This window comes from Papilio polytes, unplaced genomic scaffold (genome assembly GCF_000836215.1).
Source record: "Papilio polytes unplaced genomic scaffold, Ppol_1.0 DF822733.1, whole genome shotgun sequence".
NCBI classification, from domain to species: Eukaryota; Metazoa; Arthropoda; class Insecta; order Lepidoptera; family Papilionidae; genus Papilio; species Papilio polytes.
Genome location: NW_013526471.1, coordinates 2,368,343 through 2,388,300, shown reverse-complemented (window position 1 = coordinate 2,388,300; position 19,958 = coordinate 2,368,343). Strand labels below are relative to the sequence as shown.

General features: G+C 35.1%; 3 protein-coding genes across 3 annotated transcripts; 2 read left to right on the top strand and 1 right to left on the bottom strand.

The window, feature by feature from the left end:
- The first annotated feature begins 1,217 nt into the window (after positions 1–1,217).
- Positions 1,218–3,477, top strand: LOC106105673 (cholinesterase 1-like). The gene is made up of 3 exons (XM_013286097.1): positions 1,218–1,346; positions 1,886–3,219; positions 3,306–3,477. Exons 1-3 carry the CDS (start codon positions 1,218–1,220, stop codon positions 3,475–3,477), a joined length of 1,635 nt encoding a protein of 544 aa, XP_013141551.1.
- A 1,322-nt stretch (positions 3,478–4,799) lies between these two features.
- Positions 4,800–15,074, top strand: LOC106105672 (esterase B1-like). Its single transcript, XM_013286096.1, has 3 exons — positions 4,800–4,928; positions 6,406–7,742; positions 14,903–15,074. Exons 1-3 carry the CDS (start codon positions 4,800–4,802, stop codon positions 15,072–15,074), a joined length of 1,638 nt encoding a protein of 545 aa, XP_013141550.1.
- Positions 15,075–16,996: 1,922 nt separating this feature from the next.
- Positions 16,997–19,228, bottom strand: LOC106105744 (esterase B1-like). Its single transcript, XM_013286176.1, has 3 exons — positions 19,099–19,228; positions 17,255–18,588; positions 16,997–17,168 (listed from the first exon to the last, which is right to left on the bottom strand). The coding sequence occupies exons 1-3, from the start codon at positions 19,225–19,227 to the stop codon at positions 16,997–16,999; spliced, it is 1,635 nt and encodes a 544-aa protein (XP_013141630.1). The 5' UTR covers position 19,228.
- Between the last annotated feature and the right edge of the window lie 730 nt (positions 19,229–19,958).

The following is a 19,958-nucleotide window of genomic DNA, read 5'->3' as shown; positions in this document are numbered from 1 at the left end:
CTTGGCTCGAGTAACTGTAGGGTACCCAAGCATCTTTGGCGAGTAACCTATAAGAGCCAGATCAGATAGAAACCCTACTGCGGTTTTAGTGCCTCAGACGATGATAATGAACTTTCTATGGAATTGGAGTTACAAGTTAGTTTAGGGAGATAAAGCAGATTAGGTACAGGTGGCCCTAACGATGTCGATGAACATTTTTGAGAATTGGAAGTACGCGTGAAGTGACTGAATGGGTTGGCAGTTAATACAAGTGTTTCCACTAAGGGCTCGATGCTCACTCTAATTTAGGATTGACTAGGCCTTAGTTCACCACTTTAGGCCAATCAGATTGGTGGACTTCACATTGTCGTAAGAACATTGAATAAGCGCACATACGATATTTGACAAACGAACGACTTACTAGAACATGGCAGGATCGAAATCAACTTGTTGATTACAAACAAGCGCTTAACCTCTGATACGCCAACGTTAAGTGTTTATCGAATACTGAGGCGAAAATAATATAGTAATCAGAATTTTACATTATCATTATGTATATGATATCGTATCTCTAGGTCGTTATTTTGAAAATTCTTATTTTCTTTTTTTTTTTCTTAATTTTTTATCAGATACGAGTCTAAATTTAACTAACTTAGACTCATATCTAATAAAAAAAATTTGTTATGATCCAAAGTGTGAATTCTTAATTTTGACAAATGTACTCCTAGGGTTACCGGTAACTTTACAATGCAACTATTTAAATCTAGATGTCACTTAGTGTGGTATAATCTAGAGTAGGCTAAGATTTGATTAATCTAAGCTTCGTATGCACTAGGCTAGTAATTTCGACGGGTACGGGCTAGCAATTTAATCACTAAACCGCCTTGGAGTTATTCTGTAGTCATGTGCCAATACTGTTAGACCTAGATACTTGACATTTTGTACAAGAGTTTACGTCAATACTTAAGGAAGCATTAATAGAGAATTTCAATTTATTAATAATTAAAATAAAAAGGGTGATTTTACACAAATTTAACCTCTAAAGGCATTAAACAAGATAGTGAACATTAGTTTTAAACAATACGAATTTAGGGTAAAAAGCTAGTGTTATGATAAAATAGCTGCAGGCGCGAAATATATGTGAATGATTCAGCAAAAAACAATCTTTATAATAAGACGTATTCGCTCTGAGCGTTCAGTTGCTTACAAATAACATTTTAGAAAAGTTGGTGGCCAGTATGGTTCAAGTACGAATAAGCGACGGCATATTAGAAGGAGAGGTGACAAACAATGAATATGGGGGAAAAATATTCAGCTTCAAAGGCATTCCGTATGCACAACCTCCGCTAGGAGACCTCAGGTTCAAGGTAAATTTGATTTTAATTGAACATTTTACATTACCACTATAATAATTTTTCGATGCAAAATTAATCGCAGTGCCATTTTAATAGGTCATAATTGACCATTTTAACTACGTAACACTGTAAAAGCGGAAATAGATTTTTCTAACGGTATTGCAACCGTGTGTTAAGACCCAAGCAATCATACAAAATTATTGTTTTAATTATCATATTTAGTTAATTTTTGCTGCTGTTGCTGTTGTTTCTTAGCAAATGCTTTAAAAAAGCTGTATTTAATTACATTATGAAAGTTCCAATTCATAACTCCATTAATTTTACAAAATATGCGATTAATTGTAAATAATAAAATTTTAAATGTCTACAACGTACATTTTAATTGACTCGTTACGTATGAAGGTCAACGTCTTTTTTGTAAATAAACGAAGACATACTATTTTCTGTAACAAAAAATAATAACACTCTAATTCACTGACATACTCGTATGGCCGTTCTATAATATTATTTATATTATAAGCGATTTATATTATTTGGCCATTTAATTACAGGCTCCTTTACCACCAAAACCATGGAGCGGTGTGCGAGATGCTAAGAAGTTAGGAAACAATTGTCACCAATATGACGTTTTCCAACAAAAGTTTATCCCCGGAAGCGAAGACTGCTTGTACATCAATGTATTCTCACCGAACATAACGCCCACCAAGCCGCTGCCGGTCATGGTTTGGATTCACGGAGGAGGTTTTACAAGCGGAAGCGGTACCGATGAGATGTACGGACCTGAGTATTTATTAAGACAGGACGTTATTCTTGTATCGTTTAATTATAGACTTGAGATACTTGGTTTCCTTTGCTTGGACACGGAAGACGTACCCGGCAATGCGGGGATGAAAGATCAGGTTGCTGCACTAAGATGGGTACAAAAGAATATCAGGAACTTTGGAGGAGATCCTAGCAACGTTACGATTTTTGGAGAAAGTGCCGGAGGTGCGAGTGTTTCCTTCCACCTTTTATCACCCATGAGTAAAGGATTGTTTAAGAGAGCCATACCACAAAGTGGGCTTGCTATCACTCCTTACGTAACCAGTTTCATGATTAAAGAAAGATCCCTACAATTAGCTAGGGAATTAGGATGTATTTCAAAAGACGTAAAGGAAGTGTCCAAGTTTTTTAAGGCTCAACCTGTTGAAGCACTTATTAATAAACACATTACAGTGACGTATGCGGAAACTAATAAAGAAGGTCTTCTTGTACCTTTTAATATTACTGCAGAAAAACAATTTGGAAACAATGAAAGATTCATGGTAGCTGAGCCTATTGAAGTATTACGTAACTACGGTATTCATGAAGGAGTGGATGTTATGGAAGGCTACACGGGTGATGACGGAGCTTTATTACTAGGATCTGGTCAAAACGTTCACAAAATGTTTACTGAGGCCAATAAGTACCCCGAGTTTTTCGTACCGCGAGCAATCGCTATGTATTGTCCACTAATCGACCAAATAGAAGTAGGAAAAATGATAAAGAGTTACTATTTTAAAGATGAGGACGTTTCTATAGACAACGTGTACACTCTGCAAAAGTATCTTGGTACAGAATTCTTTAAATACTTTACTATTTTATTTCAAAAACTTTGTGCAAAAAGAGGCAAAAATAAGGTTTTCCTTTATACATTTACCTGCAAGTCTGAATTAAATATTTTCAAACATGTGCTGGGAGTAGCAGACATTATTGGAGATAGGAATGTAGCGTGTCATGCTGATGATCTCCCTTATATTTTTCCTATGAAAATGTTCACCGAAAACAATGCAAATATAGATATATCTCGAGTCATCGAGATGATAGATCGAGTAACCACACTCTGGACCAATTTTGCTAAATACGGGTAAGACATGTGTGATAACAATTTTGATATGTTTTAATTTGTCAAAATAATTATGTTTAAATTAAATTACTTTACTTTGTTTACAGTAACCCAACACCCGATAAAAGTCTTGGCGTCATTTGGAAACCATACACTTTAGAAGGACAAGACTTCTTGGACATCGGTAATAATTTAGCGGCCCGTACTGCACCAGACAAGGATGAACTCGAATTCTGGGAATGTGTTTTCAAGAAGTATTGTCCTAAATATGCTCCATAAAGTACAGAAACATCTTTTAAGATTCGCAAATTTAAAAAAAAATCTTTTACGTTTAAATTTAACGTTAACATTATTCTAATTATTTTTTAAGTAGCCAAAAGAAACTCATTATTATTTCAAATAATCGTTGTTGTACATAATGACATCTTGTAATGCAAAACTAACTCAAACTAGTAACAAGAGTTGAATTTTAGAATATTATATTTAAGTATAGGAACAATTTGTTTAAATAAATTGAAATATGTTTAATTTCAACTCTGCTTTTCACATCCGCTTATCTCCTAATATTTTAGTCGTATATTCCTATCGTGCTTTATTATAAACGAGCTGTTCCCGTGCGGCTTCATCTGCATGAAATTATATAAAAAAAATATTTGATATTTGTATGATTTTCAATGGCTAATGTGAAAATACAAATGCACAAATGACAACGAAGGTCATAGAAATTGGTTAACAATTACCGTTGCTATGGTAACCTTGTCTCGTTGATGTTGTCAGCTTGTTGTTTTAGTCACGGTTTTTTCCAAATTATTTATTCCCTAAGTTTAATAGCGTGAAATAATATTGCCTAAAGCATGTCATAAGTGTAAGGCCTTTGTAAACAATGATTATTTAAAAATATGCTGTGATTGCTGATATTCTACGCCACAAAGTAGCATGTGTTTACGCTTCATTATAATAGTATAGGTAGATAGATTTGAGAACGTACGTTTTTTTTTTTAATAATGACAAGGGATAAATCTATGACTCTGTTTTACATGTAACTATTATAATATTAGAGAACTTATTTAATTGATACTGTCGTTTTTAACTCAGAGCAATACTTCTCGTCAAGACTTAGGATGCGCGCCAATCTATCCATACTTCTAGTAACATTGACAGCTGTCAGCTAGGGACGTGACGTTTATGCCGATAACCTAGAGTTGCGCCAATTTTATAGCACGGTACTAATTTTATTCCTAACAATAACAAGATCGTACATTTAACAGTGGTTTAGCCCGCTTTGACATCTTCACACGAATGGGCCCAAACCAATACCACGACCACACAGAAGACAGGCGTGAAGTGGAATCGAACCAGCGTTTTGTCTGATGAGTGCGATAGAGTTTTCGCGATCAATACACTTCATACGTCAACTATGTTGAAATTAATATCATCCAAATAGATAAAAATTAAGTGAACTGTCATTGTATCGATAGATATATGATATTCACAGACACAGACAAATGACTACTGATTCAGCAAAAAATATTCTTTATAATAAGTCGTCTTCGTTTGACCAGTTTAGTTGCTTACCAATATTGATTTAAAGAGTATTCAAAATGGTTCAAGTACGTGTTAGTGAAGGCGTAATAGAAGGGGAGGTAGTTAATAACGAATATGGGGGAAACATATACAGTTTCAAAGGCATTCCGTATGCCCAGCCACCTCTAGGAGATCTGAGGTTCAAGGTAAGTTTTATTGTTAATGGAGCCTGCAATCCAATATCTTTTTGAAAATATACAATATATATTACTGGCTGAATAGACATTTTAAGGGAATAAAAAGGAAGAAAAAGTAAAGCGTATTGAAAAGAAAACTGTCAAGATAAAAAAATTGTTTATGGAGAACTAGCTTTCGCCCGCGACTCCGTTCGCGTGGAATTAAAGGAAATCAAAAGTAAGTAGCTCCTGTGTTCTTCCAGACTATCATACATACTTTTTTAAGAAAACACTATAAGAAGGAATCTGTGTACCTTAGAGGAAGTTTGAGAGTAGCTCCAGTGGTTGAGAGAATAAGGAGTAAAAGGTTAGAGTGGTATGGGCATGTTATGAGAAGGGATGAATCGCAACTTAAAAGACGGACGTTAGTTATGAATGTGGAGGGGTACATCGGTAGAGGTAGACCTAGAAAGAGATGGATGGATTGCGTGAAAGGTGACATGATCAAGAAGGGAGTGATGACTGAGATGACGGATGATAGAGTGCTTTGGAGGACGAAAACCCGGTGCGCCGACCCTACGGGAGTAGGATAAGGCAGGGGAGATGATGACATTGAGAAGGAATCTACAACATTTTATATGATTATAGACATCTATAGGCCGCATGTAGAATTGATTCGAATAGCAATAAATAACACAATGTATTTTATATTACTAAAAGCTACATGCATATACATACATAAATAAATACCTACGTAAGCAAAAAAGGTGTGCCTTTTAGTGTAATTACAGACATTTTTATCTTTCGAACAGCGACAGGGTTCGTGATTGATAATAAAAAAAAGATTATTAACAGATATGATGACGTTAATTACATTTAAATATATTTTTTTGCTTTTAATTATATCTGATTACTTGATTTGTTAATCGATATTTATAAACCAAGTAATCTACCAAAAAAATAAATTAAAACACAACCAGAAATGGCAATACAAAAAATTAACGAATAATTATCATTACAGAAATATCGACATACATACATAAAAAAATGAAATAAAAAATAATCAAAAACAAGAACAAGGTAAAAAAAACTAGAAAAAAATGAAATTTAACTACAAAGACAATAAGGATGCTGCAAGAAATACAGCAGCAGGAAATAAAGAAAACGAAGAATAAAAAAAAATGTCGACATACTCATAGGAACCCGACGGCCCGCTGTATACAACCGCCCGCCGGGCAAAGTTACTGCGGCTACCAGCCTCGCGTCATTTTAAAGCAAACTATAGTGCTGGCTTATCCAGATAGCCCTCTATAGTGTCGAGGATTTTTTTTTCTGCTAAAATGATTTGCGTGATACATAGTTATCGTTCAGTATCTGTAAAATATTCAAATTGTGGCCAGTAATTTACTATAACCAATAAAATATTTGTATTTGTATATATATATATATTGCATTTCAATTTGTATATTTACTTATTATTTACTCTACTACTACTCTTTATTTACAGGCTCCTTTGCCGCCAAAACCATGGAAAGGAGTTAGAGATGCTAAGAAGTTGGGAAATGAATCTTATCAATACGATATTTTCATTAAAAAGCTTATAGTAGGAAATGAAGACTGCCTGTACATCAATGTGTTCTCACCGAACATAACACCCTCCAAGCCGCTGCCAGTCATGGTTTGGATTCATGGTGGAGGTTTCAGCATTGGAAGCGGTACCGATGAGATGTACGGACCACATTTTTTAATAAGACATGATGTTATACTTGTAACATTTAACTATAGACTCGGGATCCTCGGCTTCCTTTGCCTGGACACAGAAGACGTACCCGGCAATGCGGGCATGAAAGACCAAGTTGCTGCATTAAGATGGGTTCAAAAAAATATCATTAATTTTGGTGGTGATCCTAATAACGTTACAATTTTCGGAGAAAGTGCAGGAGGCGCTAGTGTTTTGTACCACCTTTTATCACCTATGAGTAAAGGATTATTTAAGAGGGCCATACCACAAAGTGGACTCGCTATCGCTCATTGGGCAACAAGTTTCATGATCAAGGAAAGATCATTGCAATTAGCTAGGGAATTAGGATGCAATTCAAAAGACGAAAAGGAAGTTTACGAATTTTTAAAGGCACAACCTTTTGAAGTTTTTGTTTTAAAACATATTACAGTGACATATTCTGAAACAAATAAGGAAGCTTTTTTGGTACCTTTTAATGTCACTGCAGAAAAACAATTTGGAAATAACGAACGATTTATGATCGACGAGCCTATCGAAGTATTACGGGATTATGGTATACATGAGGAAGTAGACGTCATGGAAGGCTACAATGAAGATGAGGGAATTTTATTTTTAGGGGCTAGTCAAAGTATCCCTAAAATGCTCTTACAAGCCAACAAATATCTAGAATTTTTCGTACCGCCGATAATCGCTATACATTGTCCATTAATTGATCAACTGAAAGTAGGTAAAATGATGAAACATTACTATTTTAATGATGAGGTCATTTCTATGGACAACGTGTACACTTTGCAAAAGTATCTCGGCATAGAATGCTTCAAATATCCCACGATTTTGTTTCAAAAAATTTGTGCTAAAAGAGGCAGAAACAAGGTTTTCCTATATACGTTTACCTGCAAGTCTAAATTGAATATTTCAAAACATTTAATGGGAGTGGCAAACATCATGGGAGATAGGGAAGTAGTATGTCATGGTGATGATCTTCCTTATATGTTCTCTATGAAAACATTCACTGAAAATCACACAAAAATTGAAGTCAGTTCACAAGAGTTCAAATTCATAGGCCAAGTAACAAAACTTTGGACAAACTTTGCTAAATACGGGTATGAAATGTTTGTAAAATTTAAATTTTTCTCGACTTTTAACCAAATAGTCAAAATACTTTTTTTTCTTTACAGTAACCCAACGCCCGATGAAAGTCTTGGTGTCATTTGGAAACCATACACTTTAGAAGGGCAGGACTTTTTGGACATCGGTAATAATTTAGTGGCCGGTACTGCACCAGACAAGGATGAACTGGAATTCTGGGAACGCATTTTCAAGCAATACTGCCCTAAATTTGCTCCATAAATAACAAATAATGGCTTTTGAATTGAAACCTTTTGAACTTGTTAGATCTTTTATTTATTTTCCGTTTGTATATTAATATAGCATTTAATTTAGAAAATTCGTCACTGTAGTAAACCAGTTTTCAAATCAGATGTCCGTTGATCACATGACGTTTAGTTTAGCAAATTGTAATCTTTTACCTCTTTCGATGTAATAACTATTGTAATCATATCTTATTAAACAATCATCAGGTTTTAAAATTTATACATTACTGGGATCCTACTTAGAGCTGCAGATCGCTTAACACCTGACGCGACGTTCTTATCAAATTCTGACGCCAAATAACATCGTAATTTTATATCGTCATTGGTAAATGGTTACGTTTTAGGTAATAATGATGATAATACGTATTTCTAATTATCACAAATTAATTTGGATTTTTATCTGATAATAATTGTTGACGTGGACCAAACAAAGAGCGATGCCTAAATTATTGTTAGAAAATAATTAAGTTATGGACAAAACATTAAAGGTGTACTAAAAATTGGATTGCATGAAATTTGGTGTCATTTAGGATAACTCAACTTAATTTTGATTTATTTTTTAAGACTTTACTTAATAGTTTAGTAATTTATAACTTTTTTAATATTAGTATGGATTATAATATCAAGGCACGGTCTAATCTATTGAACCTAGAAATCAGTAATTTTGCACAGATGTCGAGCAATTACGAGTAGGTAGTATTTTTCGAAATTCGTCGCCAATGTTAGGGGCCTTGGTTGTCATTGAAGCATTTATATTTAGATATTTGCAATTAAAAGTTTTACGAAACAAAAACAATTAAATAAAGATTTTCCAATGTCAGCAATAACAGCTCGTTTATGATAAAATAGCTGTGGTAAATGCTATATAATAATATATGGTAAATGCTATAATGGTATTATTATATATAATGGTATATTAGTATGCTATAATGGTAAATGCTAAAATAGGTGTGTTACTAGGAGTGATAAGGCACAAATTATTCTTTATAATGAGATTTTTTCGATCTACACGTTTAGTTGCTTACTAATTTTATCTCAGTAGAGGTTTTAAAATGGTTCAGGTAAAAATTAGCGACGGTATATTAGAAGGAGAGGTTACAAACAATGAATATGGGGGAAAAATAATTAGCTTCAAAGGCATTCCGTATGCACAACCTCCGCTTGGAGACCTCAGATTCAAGGTAAATCAGATACATATAATAGATATTTTTTTCCCACTCACTCACTCTTTATAGTTAAATGCAACGTTAAATGAAATAGGGTCCATTGTTAAGATCATAGTTAATAAAATTTGTTTACTATCTAAGTACTATTTGTGGGTTGTTCATGGAAGATTTTGAGGGTTTCTAGATGAATTGGTTGTAATTTAATTGCAAAACGGGAAACAAATTCTTAAAATTGCATAATGTTTTAGCATTTTTATTATTTATGTTTAATGTATCTAGTGATTTCTTAAACGTAAGTATATATCATAGTATTTTTTGCCCTTTTTGTTACAGGCACCATTACGATGTCATCATTACGATATTTTCTTACAAAAATTTTGCCCCGGAAGCGAAGACTGCCTGTACATCAATGTGTTTTCACCGAATATAACACCCGACAAGCCGCTCCCAGTTATGGTTTGAATCCACGGAGGAGGTTTTACAAGCGGCAGCGGTTCAGATGAGATGTACGATCCAGAGTATTTATTAAGACAGGACGTTATTCTTGTCACATTTAACTATAGACTTGAGATCCTTGGTTTTCTTTGCTTAGACACAGAAGACGTACCTGGCAATGCGGGCATGAAAGACCAGGTTGCTGCCTTGAGATGGGTTCAAAGAAATATCAGTAACTTTGGGGGAGATCCGAATAACGTTACTATTTTCGGAGAAAGTGCCGGCGGAGCAAGTGTTTCTTTTCACCTTTTATCACCCATGAGTAAAGGATTATTTAAGAGAGCAATACCACAAAGTGGACATGCTATTGCTCATTGGGCAACGGGGTTTATGATCAAAGAAAGATCGTTACAATTAGTTAGGGAATTGGGATTTACTTCAAAAGATGAAAATGAAGTGTACAAGTTTTTAAAGGCACAACCTGTTGAAGTACTTATTCAGAAACACATTACAATCACGGATGCGGAAACAAATAAAGAAGCTCTTTTTGTGCCCTTTAATATAACTGTAGAAAAACAATTTGGAAATAATGAAAGGTTCATGGTAGCTGAACCTATCGAAGTATTACGTGATTACGGTATACATGAAGGTGTAGATGTTATGGAAGGCTACACTGAACATGAGGGAGTTTTATTCCTAGGATCTGGTCAAAGTGTCCATAAAATGTTTGCAGAGGCCAATAAATATCCTGAATTTTTCGTACCGAGACCAATCGCTATACATTGTCCGTTAATCGATTAAGTAGAAGTAGGTAAAATGATAAAGAGTTACTATTTTAATGATGAGAACGTTTCTATGGACAACGTGTTCACTCTGCAACAGTATCTTGGTACAGAATGCTTTAAATATCCAACGATTTTGTTTCAAAAAGTTTGCGCTAAAAGTGGCAAAAATAACGTTTTCCTTTATACATTTACCTGCAAGTCTGAATTGAATATTTTCAAAGATTTACTAGGAGTTGCAGATATTGTGGGAGATAGGAACGAGGTTTGCCATGCTGATGAACTAACTTATATCTTTCCTAGGAAACTATTTACTGCAAATAATCCAAATATCAACATCTCACGAGTATTCCATTTAATAGATCAAGTAACAAAGCTTTGGACGAATTTTGCTAAATAAGGGTAAGATATTTGGAATTTAACTTCATGCTATATTTTAAATGCGAAAGTTTAGATGGATGGATGTCTGTTAGAGTTTGTAGCCTAAACGGCTGAACGGATTTCAATGAAATTTGGTAAAAATGTAGAGGATAGTCTAGAAGAAGACATAGGCTACTCACTTCTGTTTTATTTTATTCCTCACGGACGGAGTCGCGGGCGAAATCTAGTATGAAGTATTTTTTAATTATTAATCTAATAATCACTAATATAGTTTTGTTTATAGTAACCCAACACATGATGAAAGTTTCGGAGATATTTGGAAACCATACTCTTTGGAAAGACAAGACTTTTTAGACATCGGTAATAATTTAGTAGCTGGTACTGCACCGGACAAGGATGAACTGGAATTCTGGGAACGCATTTTCAAGAAGTATTGTCCCAAATTTGCTCCGTGAAATGATTAAATAAATACCTTCGGAAAGTTACATGTTTTATTTAATTAGGTTTTATTTATTTTTCCATTTCTGTTTGACATCCCATATGGAATGTTCTCGCATCGGTAAATGTGCAACTACAATATAGTCAATGAATTTCGCGTATGGTTATGGTGGTGTGGTTGCCATTCACCAGCTCCTATACTTCCCTATTAAGGAGCTCGGAACCTACCCTAAGTAGGGCCTTGAATAGGCCATAGTTAACGGCCCTGGCCCACTGATGGTTGGTGGATTTCACACATATCTTTGAATTTATTTATCGATATGTGCAAGTTGCGTTATTACAATGTTTTCCTTTACTAAAAGAACGTCGAGTAAATTATGTACAAATGAAATTTCGAACCCAAGACCTGTAGATTACAAGTCAAGTGCTTATAAGCTCTTTACTGGATAGTATATTCAATACATGTTTTAGAAGATTGGTACGAGAACAAGTGTCTCAAGTGTTTGGTCTGATTCTGAAATACTGAGAAAAAATAAGTAATGCTTGTTGGTAATTTAACCTAATATACTAAGGATGGAGGATCTTTTTATTGATGGTGTCTTAACACAATGATGAGTTGTATTAAATCTATAATGCGTCAAATGTCAAAGGTTATCAAAATTGGTCGGTTACGTTGGGCGAGAGTAACTGTACATTACCCAAGCATTTATTGGAGAATAAGCCAGAAGAACCAGAGTGGGTGCACAACTACCCGTTCTCCATAGTTTATTAAAGTTCATCTTTATCGTCAGAGGACGATTAAATTTAATTCGAATTGTTAGTAGCCACAGAGTGACCGAATTGGTTGTCAGTGAATATAAGCGTTCCTACCAATAGGCTCAAAGCTCAATGACTTAAAAATGATTAGGCCTTTGTCAACCACTTTGAGCTAATCCGGATTGAAGGACTTCACATTGTCGTAAGAATATCGAATAAGATCACAAACGATATTTAATAATCGATAAACATAGGGGATAGAAATTTAACTTGTTGATTACAAACTGCTTAACCTCTGAGACGGCAACTTTAAGTGCTTATCGAATACTGAAGCAAAAACATGGTAATCAGAGTTTTTTATCTATAGGTATATGATATCGTGTAGGTATTATGATGAAAATTCTTATTTTTTTAATAATCACGAACTGATTTAGACTTAAATCTGACTAGCTGTTGCTTGCAACTATGTCTACAAGAAATTAAAAATTAATAGTAATAAAAATATATATATACGAGTACTTTGTTACTCAGTGATAACGTAGGTTTTTATTGGTCAATGATTTTTTAAAAACGGCTCAGTAGTTTTGAAATGTTTCAATACATACAAAAATACAAATCTCTCCTCTTTATAATATAGGTAACATTTCGATAACAATTTTTATTATGGTCCAAAGTGCGATTTATTTACTTTAGCAAATGAACAGGGGCTTTCGTGAACTTAAAGAAGCAACTATTCAAACATGGATTACATTTTAAGCCTTGTTCTCTCTAGGCTAGTAATTTCAACGGGTTCCAAGTAATTTTGTAACTAAACTGCCTTCGAAGTATGCTGCAGTCTGTATGTTACAAAAAATTCCGAATACAAAAATTAGGAATTTGAGAAAAATCATACCTAAAGATGATGAGTTACTTTCCTCAAATTAACCTTTAAAGGCATGAAATTAGGCAGAAAAGTTAGTTATAAACAACGCGCGGACGAAGTTGGGGGTAAAAGCTATCGGTTATGATAAAATAGCTAAAGACACGAAAAGTCTGTCAGTGATTCAGCATAAATTATTCTTTATAATGCGACGTGTCCGCTCTGAGAATTCAGTTGCTTACAAATTTTATTTTAGAACAGTTTTAATATGGTTCAGGTACGAATTAGCGATGGTGTATTAGAAGGAGAGGTGACTGATAATGAATATGGAGGAAAAATATTCAGCTTCAGAGGGATTCCGTATGCACAACCACCGCTGGGAGACCTCAGGTTCAAGGTAAATTTGATGTAAATTGAAGATTTTTTCACTGCAAACTTTTTATCGGAACAAAATTTTTAATAGTTCATATTTGACATTTCGTCGAATTTTAACAACGTAACATATTCACTTTTTTCAAAAAGAGATGTATAAAAGTCACTTCACGCCTGTCTTCTGTTTAGTCGCGGTATTACGCTGGGCGAGCCTACCCATTCGTAAAATTATATAAAATCATATTATTAGCGTGTTTTATTATTTTTCTCTTTATTTACAGGCCCCTTTGCCACCAAAACCATGGAAGGGGGTGCGAAATGCTAAGAAGTTGGGTAGCAATTGTCACCAATACGACATTTTCCAACAAAAAATCATCCCCGGAAGCGAAGACTGTTTGTACCTTAATGTGTTCTCTCCAAATATAACACCCGCCAAGCCGCTACCGGTCATGTTTTGGATTCACGGAGGAGGTTTTACAAGCGGAAGCGGTTCCGATGAGATGTACGGACCAGATTACTTAGTAAGAAATGATGTTATTCTTGTCACAATTAACTATAGACTCGAAGTCCTCGGCTTTCTTTGCCTGGACACGGAAGACGTACCCGGCAATGCGGGCATGAAAGATCAGGTTGCTGCACTTAGATGGGTTCAAAAGAATATCAGAAACTTTGGAGGAGATCCTAACAACGTTACAATTTTCGGAGAAAGTGCCGGAGGTGCGAGTGTTACCTTCCACCTTTTATCACCCATGAGCAAAGGATTGTTTAAGAGAGCCATACCACAAAGTGGGCTTGCAACAGCTCCTTGGGCAACAAGTTTTATGATTAAAGAAAGATCGCTACAATTAGCTAGGGAAATGGGATGTAATTCAAAAGATGAAAAGGAAGTGTACAAGTTTTTAAAGACACAGCCTGTAGAATCACTTATTAAAAAATACATTACAATCACTTATGTGGAAGCAAATAAAGAAGCTTTTCTTGTGCCTTTTAATATTGTTGTAGAAAAACAATTTGGAAATAATGAACGGTTCATGGTTAGTGAAGCTATCGAAGTATTACGTAATACTGGTATCCATGAAGGTGTGGATGTTATGGAAGGATATACGGAAGATGAGGGAGTTTTATTCCTAGGGTGCGGTTATAGCGTCCATAAAATGTTCAACCAGGCTAATAAGTATCCTGAATTTTTCGTACCGAAACCCATTGCTATACATTGTCCACTAATCGATCAAATGGAAATAGGCAAAATGATAAAAAGGTACTATTTTAAAGATGAAGAAGTTGCTATGGAAAACGTACACACCCTGCAAAAGTGTCTTGGAGCAGAATTCTTTAAATACTATACTATTTTATTTCAAAAACTTTGTGCAAAAAGAGGCAAAAATAAGGTTTTCCTTTATACATTTACCTGTAAGTCTGAATTGAATATTTTCAAACATTTACTGGGTGTCGCAGATATCGTGGGAGAAAGGACAGTAGCCTGTCACGCCGATGAACTGCCTTATATGTTCCCTATGAAAATGTTCACCGCAAATAATCCAAATATCGATATGTCACAACTCTTCAAATTAATAGATCAAGTCACAAAACTTTGGACAAACTTTGCTAAATACGGGTAAGATACATGTAATTACAATTTTGAATTGTATTAATTTGTCAAAATTATTGTTCAAATAGTAAATTACGTTGTTTATTTCACAGTAACCCAACACCCGATGGTAGTCTCGGCGTTATTTGGAAACCATACTCTTTAGAAGGACAGGACTTTTTGGACATCGGTAATAATTTAGTGGCCGGTACTGCACCAGACAAGGATGAACTGGAATTCTGGGAACATATTTTCAAGCAATACTGTCCAAAGTATGCCTTCTGAAATATAATAGCATGATCAAAATGTTTGCAAAGAATTCGATGTAACAATAAACGTTGGTTTTTTATTTAATAAAAAATTTGACACAGAAGTATGGTCCAAAAAAAATTTCATTTTAGATTTAAATTACTCCCATGCTTCAAATTGATTGTGTTTTGCACTGAAAAGCCATCTTTTATTTGTTTTATTACCTTTGCTTTGCTTAGATCTAAAATTAAGTAGAACAAAAATAAAATCGATAATAAATAATCGATAGTTATCATTAATAGATTTTAATTAAATGTTGACCTTTTTGCGTTTGATTAAAGAAATGACGAATTAATATTACTTCTTACTAATATTATAAATGCGAAAGTTTAGATGGACGAATGGATGTTTGTTAGGGTTTGTAGCCTAAAGGGTTGAACGGATCTCGATGAAATTTGGTATAGGCGCATAGGATAGTCTGGAAAAACATGTAGGATAATCAATATAATTACAATAAATATGTTGCTACTTGTAGCCATGTCTCACATCATGTCCCTTTATAAATAACTAACTTTTGCCCGCGACTTCGTCCGCGTGAAATTTAGAAGTTCAAAACTTACGTTCGCCCTTTTTTAACCTATTACCAAAAGTATTAACTTAGTAGTAATCTACGAAATAACAGAAATCTACCGATGCAAGATTCCAAATTTCCAGGCCCGGTAGCTTGTAAGCTGATTTTTCGATTACCCTTATTATTTGTTTTTATCTTTTAAACTATTGGTCCAATTTAAATACTCTAAAGGACAATTTTATTTTATATTAAATTATCTTGATAATAAACGCATTTATTTGGATAAGGATATGAAAATTACAGAATTTACAGAATTACATAACAGTATGTATATTTCCCCGTTCATTCTTACAAATGTTCTCATCTTCCATTCGCATCATACTCTTCCTAAAGTCTTGAAACGTACATAATATGTGGGAATCACGCATACCTGCAGCGACGATAGTGGTGTTGGAGTCTAAACTACTCAAGGTATATCGATGAAATTTGGCACATATGTAGAGGATTTTTTTTTTGTTGTCGCGGGGAATGCATTTACGCACTTCACCGTCCATGCTGCGGAGGCAGCAGGGACAGTTTCGTGTGGGACTCCCGGCCTTAATCCCGGCCGGACTACCCACTAAACCCCGCGGTGTTCTCCTTCGCCCAACCGGGCCGTGGCATCTACGTTAGTTTATCCACGACCCGGCTAGGGGGGAGCCCACATATGTAGAGGATACTGTGGAAGAACTCATGTCTACTTTTGTTCTCGGAATCCCTTAGAATCCCCCAAAAATTTTAGGTTCCCGAGGGTTGTGTATATTTTTTTTTTCATAACTCGCATATTTCTCTTAATACCGCTTGGTAGAAGTCGCGGACAACAGCTAATATTGCAAATGTTTGTAATGCACGTTCTTCTTCCTGTAATATAACTTATAAATCAACGTTAGTAGAAACCACTGGAAGCAGCACCAAATTTTGCGTAGGTTTTTTTTATAACTACATAACCAAGCACTACGAAAGGATTTGCTTAACTCATCGCCTAAATGTTTAAAGTGCGGGGTCAACGTTCTTATGAAATAATGCTGTTCCTTCTACAAAAACAATCGAGAATTTACAAAATCACTTTGTGATACGAAGAAATACTATTTTTGTGACCTAAGGTTCAGATTTCCAAATGCAGGACCGATGAGGATTTTCTAGAATTCATATTTAATGGTATTCTGAAAATTCCGGCATCTCTGTGCCAATTATTAATTTCACCAGAGTAATACTAGACACTATACTATCACTGTGAAAATTAGGATTTGATATTGACAAGTTATGAAATTTGTGAAAAGGGAAAATGAACAAAAGAGTTCTTTGAATCTTTTTAAAGTCGTTTATTACAAAATCCATACAAGTTATTTCATGGAGCAAACTTCGGACAATACTTCTTGAAAATACGTTCCCAGAATTCCAGTTCCTCCTTGTCTGGTGCGTTACCGGCCACTAAATTATTACCGATGTCCAAAAAGTCTTGTCCTTCCAAAGAGTACGGTTTCCAAATAACGCCGAGACTACCATCGGGTGTTGGGTTACTGTAAACGAAACAATGTAATTAACTATCACACTAATAGTTACGATAAACGAAAACGTTTCAAAATTGTAATCACACATATCTTACCCGTATTTAGCAAAATTGGTCCAGAGTGTTGTTACTCGATCTATCAACTCGATCACTCGAGATATATCGATATTTGGATTGTTTTTGGTGAACATTTTCATAGGGAAAATATAAGGGAGATCATCAGCATGACAGGCTACATCCCTATCTCCCACGATGTCTGCAACTCGTAGTACATGTTTAAAAACATTCAATTCAGACTTGCAGGTAAATGTATAAAGGAAAACTTTATTTTTACCCCTTTTGGCACACATTTTTTGGAATAAAATCGTGGGATACTTAAAGTATTCTGTACCAAGATACTGTTGCAAAGAGAACCAGTTGTCCATAGAAACGTCCTCATCTTTAAAATAGTAACTTTTTATCATTTTACCTATTTCCATTTGATCGATTAGTGGACAATGTATAGTAAGGGGTTTCGGTACGAAAAACTCGGGATACTTATTAGCCTCGACGAACATTTTGTGGATGTTTTGACCGGATCCTAGTAACAAAACTCCGTCATCACCTGTGTAGCCTTCCATAACATCCACACCTTCATGTATACCATAATTACGCAATACTTCGATGGGCTCAATGATCATGAACCTTTCATTATTTCCAAATTGTTTTTCTGAAGTAATAGTAAAGGGCACCATAAGAGCTTCTTTATTTGATTCCACATACGTCACTGAAATGTATTTTTTAACAAGTGCTTCAACAGGTTGCGCCTTTAAAAATTTGTACACTTCATTGTCGTCTTTTGAATTACATCCCAGTTCCCTAGCTACTTGTAACGATCTTTCTTTAATCATAAAACTTGTTGCCCAATAAGTAATAGCGTGTCCACTTTGTGGTATGGCTCTCTTAAACAATCCTTTACTCATGGGTGATAAAAGGTGAAGGGAAACACTTGCCCCTCCGGCACTTTCTCCGAAAATTGTAACGTTGTTAGGATCTCCCCCAAAGTTTCGGATATTTTTTTGAACCCATCTGAAAGCAGCAACTTGATCTTTCATGCCCGCGTTTCCGGGTACGTCTTCTGTGTCCAGGCAAAGGAATCCAAGGATTTCGACTCTATAGTTAAACGTGACAAGAATAACGTCATGTCTTACTAAATATTCGGGTCCATACATTTGATCGGAACCGCTTCCGCTAGTGAAACCTCCTCCGTGAACCCAAAGCATGACCGGCAACGGCTTGGTGGGTGTTATGTTCGGTGAGTACACATTAATGTACAGACAGTCTTCGCTTCCGGGACTGAACTTTTGTTGGAAAATATCGAAATGGTGACACGGACTTCCTAACTTCTTTGCATCCCGCACTCCATTCCAAGGTTTTGGTGGCAAAGGAGCCTGTAGTAAAGCAAATAATAAAACTTTTATAATACATTTCAAATTGTAACGAAACCATCCGCGTGAAAATTAAAAGTTTAAAACTAACTTTTCTTAATCAATGCCTAAACCACCTTGTAATAACATAACTAATTGAATTTTCAAACTTTTAAAGGAATGACATATCTTAAACAAAATTTCACCTCTCGATCAATTCAGTAAAAACATGGTGAGCAAATAAAAATCCCGATGCAAAATTTATTGTCGCCGCACTTCATATCTACGCTATCAAAAATACTTGTGGATACTAATTTCTAGAAATTTAGAGTTCAGAATTTAAATAAAGCTTGACCAACGTAGTGATACTTGTTTTCACAACGTTATTTTTCTCAATTTTCATGTAATTTTGCCAATGGAATAACATCTCTTCATATAAACTTTGGACCCCGAAGAGTTACTAGTACGTTCAATTTTACAACAAAAAAAGTTAAAATAAAAACAGTATTTAAAATGTGGTTACATCATATTTACCTTGAACCTGAGGTCTCCCAGCGGAGGTTGCGCATACGGAATGCCTTTGAAGCTAAATATTTTTCCTCCATATTCATTGTTGATCACCTCTCCTTCTAATACGCCGTCACTAATTCTTACCTGAACCATATTGAATTCTCTTCTAAAATGTTATTTGTAAGCAACTGAATGCTCAGAGCGGAGGTGTCTTATTATAAAGAATAATTTGTGCCGAATCATTCAAAATTACTTCACAGGCGCTATTTTTATCGTACGATAAGATGTTTCCACCGGCTACGTCCGCGTTAAGTTTAGAACAATTTTTCTGTCCTAACTTTAGACCGTGACGGAATATTCTATGCAAAATGTTAAGTTTAGTAAACTTAGGTATAGAAGTATTTGTCCAATAGTTTTGGGTCCATATTGATACTTTTATAACTGTGATAACTATATGTAAAAGTCCTGGAGTGGGGGCCATGGATAGGTTGTCGCAGCGTAGGTAGGCCTCCCGTAAGATGGACCGATGACCTGGTCAAGGTTGCGGGAGTGCACTGGATGCGGGCGGCACAGGACCGGGCATCGTGGCAATCGATGGGAGAGGCCTACGTTCAGCAGTGGATGAACTAAAGCTGTTAATGATGATAACCTTATATTCGCCTTTATTGTAACCTTTGCCTACATTAGATAGTTAATTATTGGGCGTTGAAAAGTACTAATGTCAACTTTCAAGTAATTCTTCTGAAGAAAAAAATATCACATAAGTTATTCCGTAATTGGGGAACCTTGGAGATGGATTTTCTAAAATGCTTTCTTAGTGTTCGCGTATGTAGTAACAGGAGCCTCTTTTTTTTTTTTTTCCGAAGGGGAATGCTTTCTGCATA

What these genes read in the sequence shown, in the direction of transcription:
- LOC106105672 (XM_013286096.1), top strand. Translation starts at nt 4,800, where the DNA reads ATGGTTCAAGTACGTGTTAGTGAAGGCGTAATAGAAGGGGAGGTAGTT. An exon ending in TAGGAGATCTGAGGTTCAAG is followed by an intron (nt 4,929 to 6,405) that starts GTAAGTTTTATT and finishes CTTTATTTACAG; the next exon opens with GCTCCTTTGCCGCCAAAACC. An exon ending in ACAAACTTTGCTAAATACGG is followed by an intron (nt 7,743 to 14,902) that starts GTATGAAATGTT and finishes TTTATTTCACAG; the next exon opens with TAACCCAACACCCGATGGTA.
- LOC106105744 (XM_013286176.1), bottom strand. Translation starts at nt 19,227, where the DNA reads ATGGTTCAGGTAAGAATTAGTGACGGCGTATTAGAAGGAGAGGTGATC. An exon ending in TGGGAGACCTCAGGTTCAAG is followed by an intron (nt 18,589 to 19,098) that starts GTAAATATGATG and finishes GCTTTACTACAG; the next exon opens with GCTCCTTTGCCACCAAAACC. An exon ending in ACCAATTTTGCTAAATACGG is followed by an intron (nt 17,169 to 17,254) that starts GTAAGATATGTG and finishes TTTCGTTTACAG; the next exon opens with TAACCCAACACCCGATGGTA.
- LOC106105673 (XM_013286097.1), top strand. Translation starts at nt 1,218, where the DNA reads ATGGTTCAAGTACGAATAAGCGACGGCATATTAGAAGGAGAGGTGACA. An exon ending in TAGGAGACCTCAGGTTCAAG is followed by an intron (nt 1,347 to 1,885) that starts GTAAATTTGATT and finishes ATTTAATTACAG; the next exon opens with GCTCCTTTACCACCAAAACC. An exon ending in ACCAATTTTGCTAAATACGG is followed by an intron (nt 3,220 to 3,305) that starts GTAAGACATGTG and finishes CTTTGTTTACAG; the next exon opens with TAACCCAACACCCGATAAAA.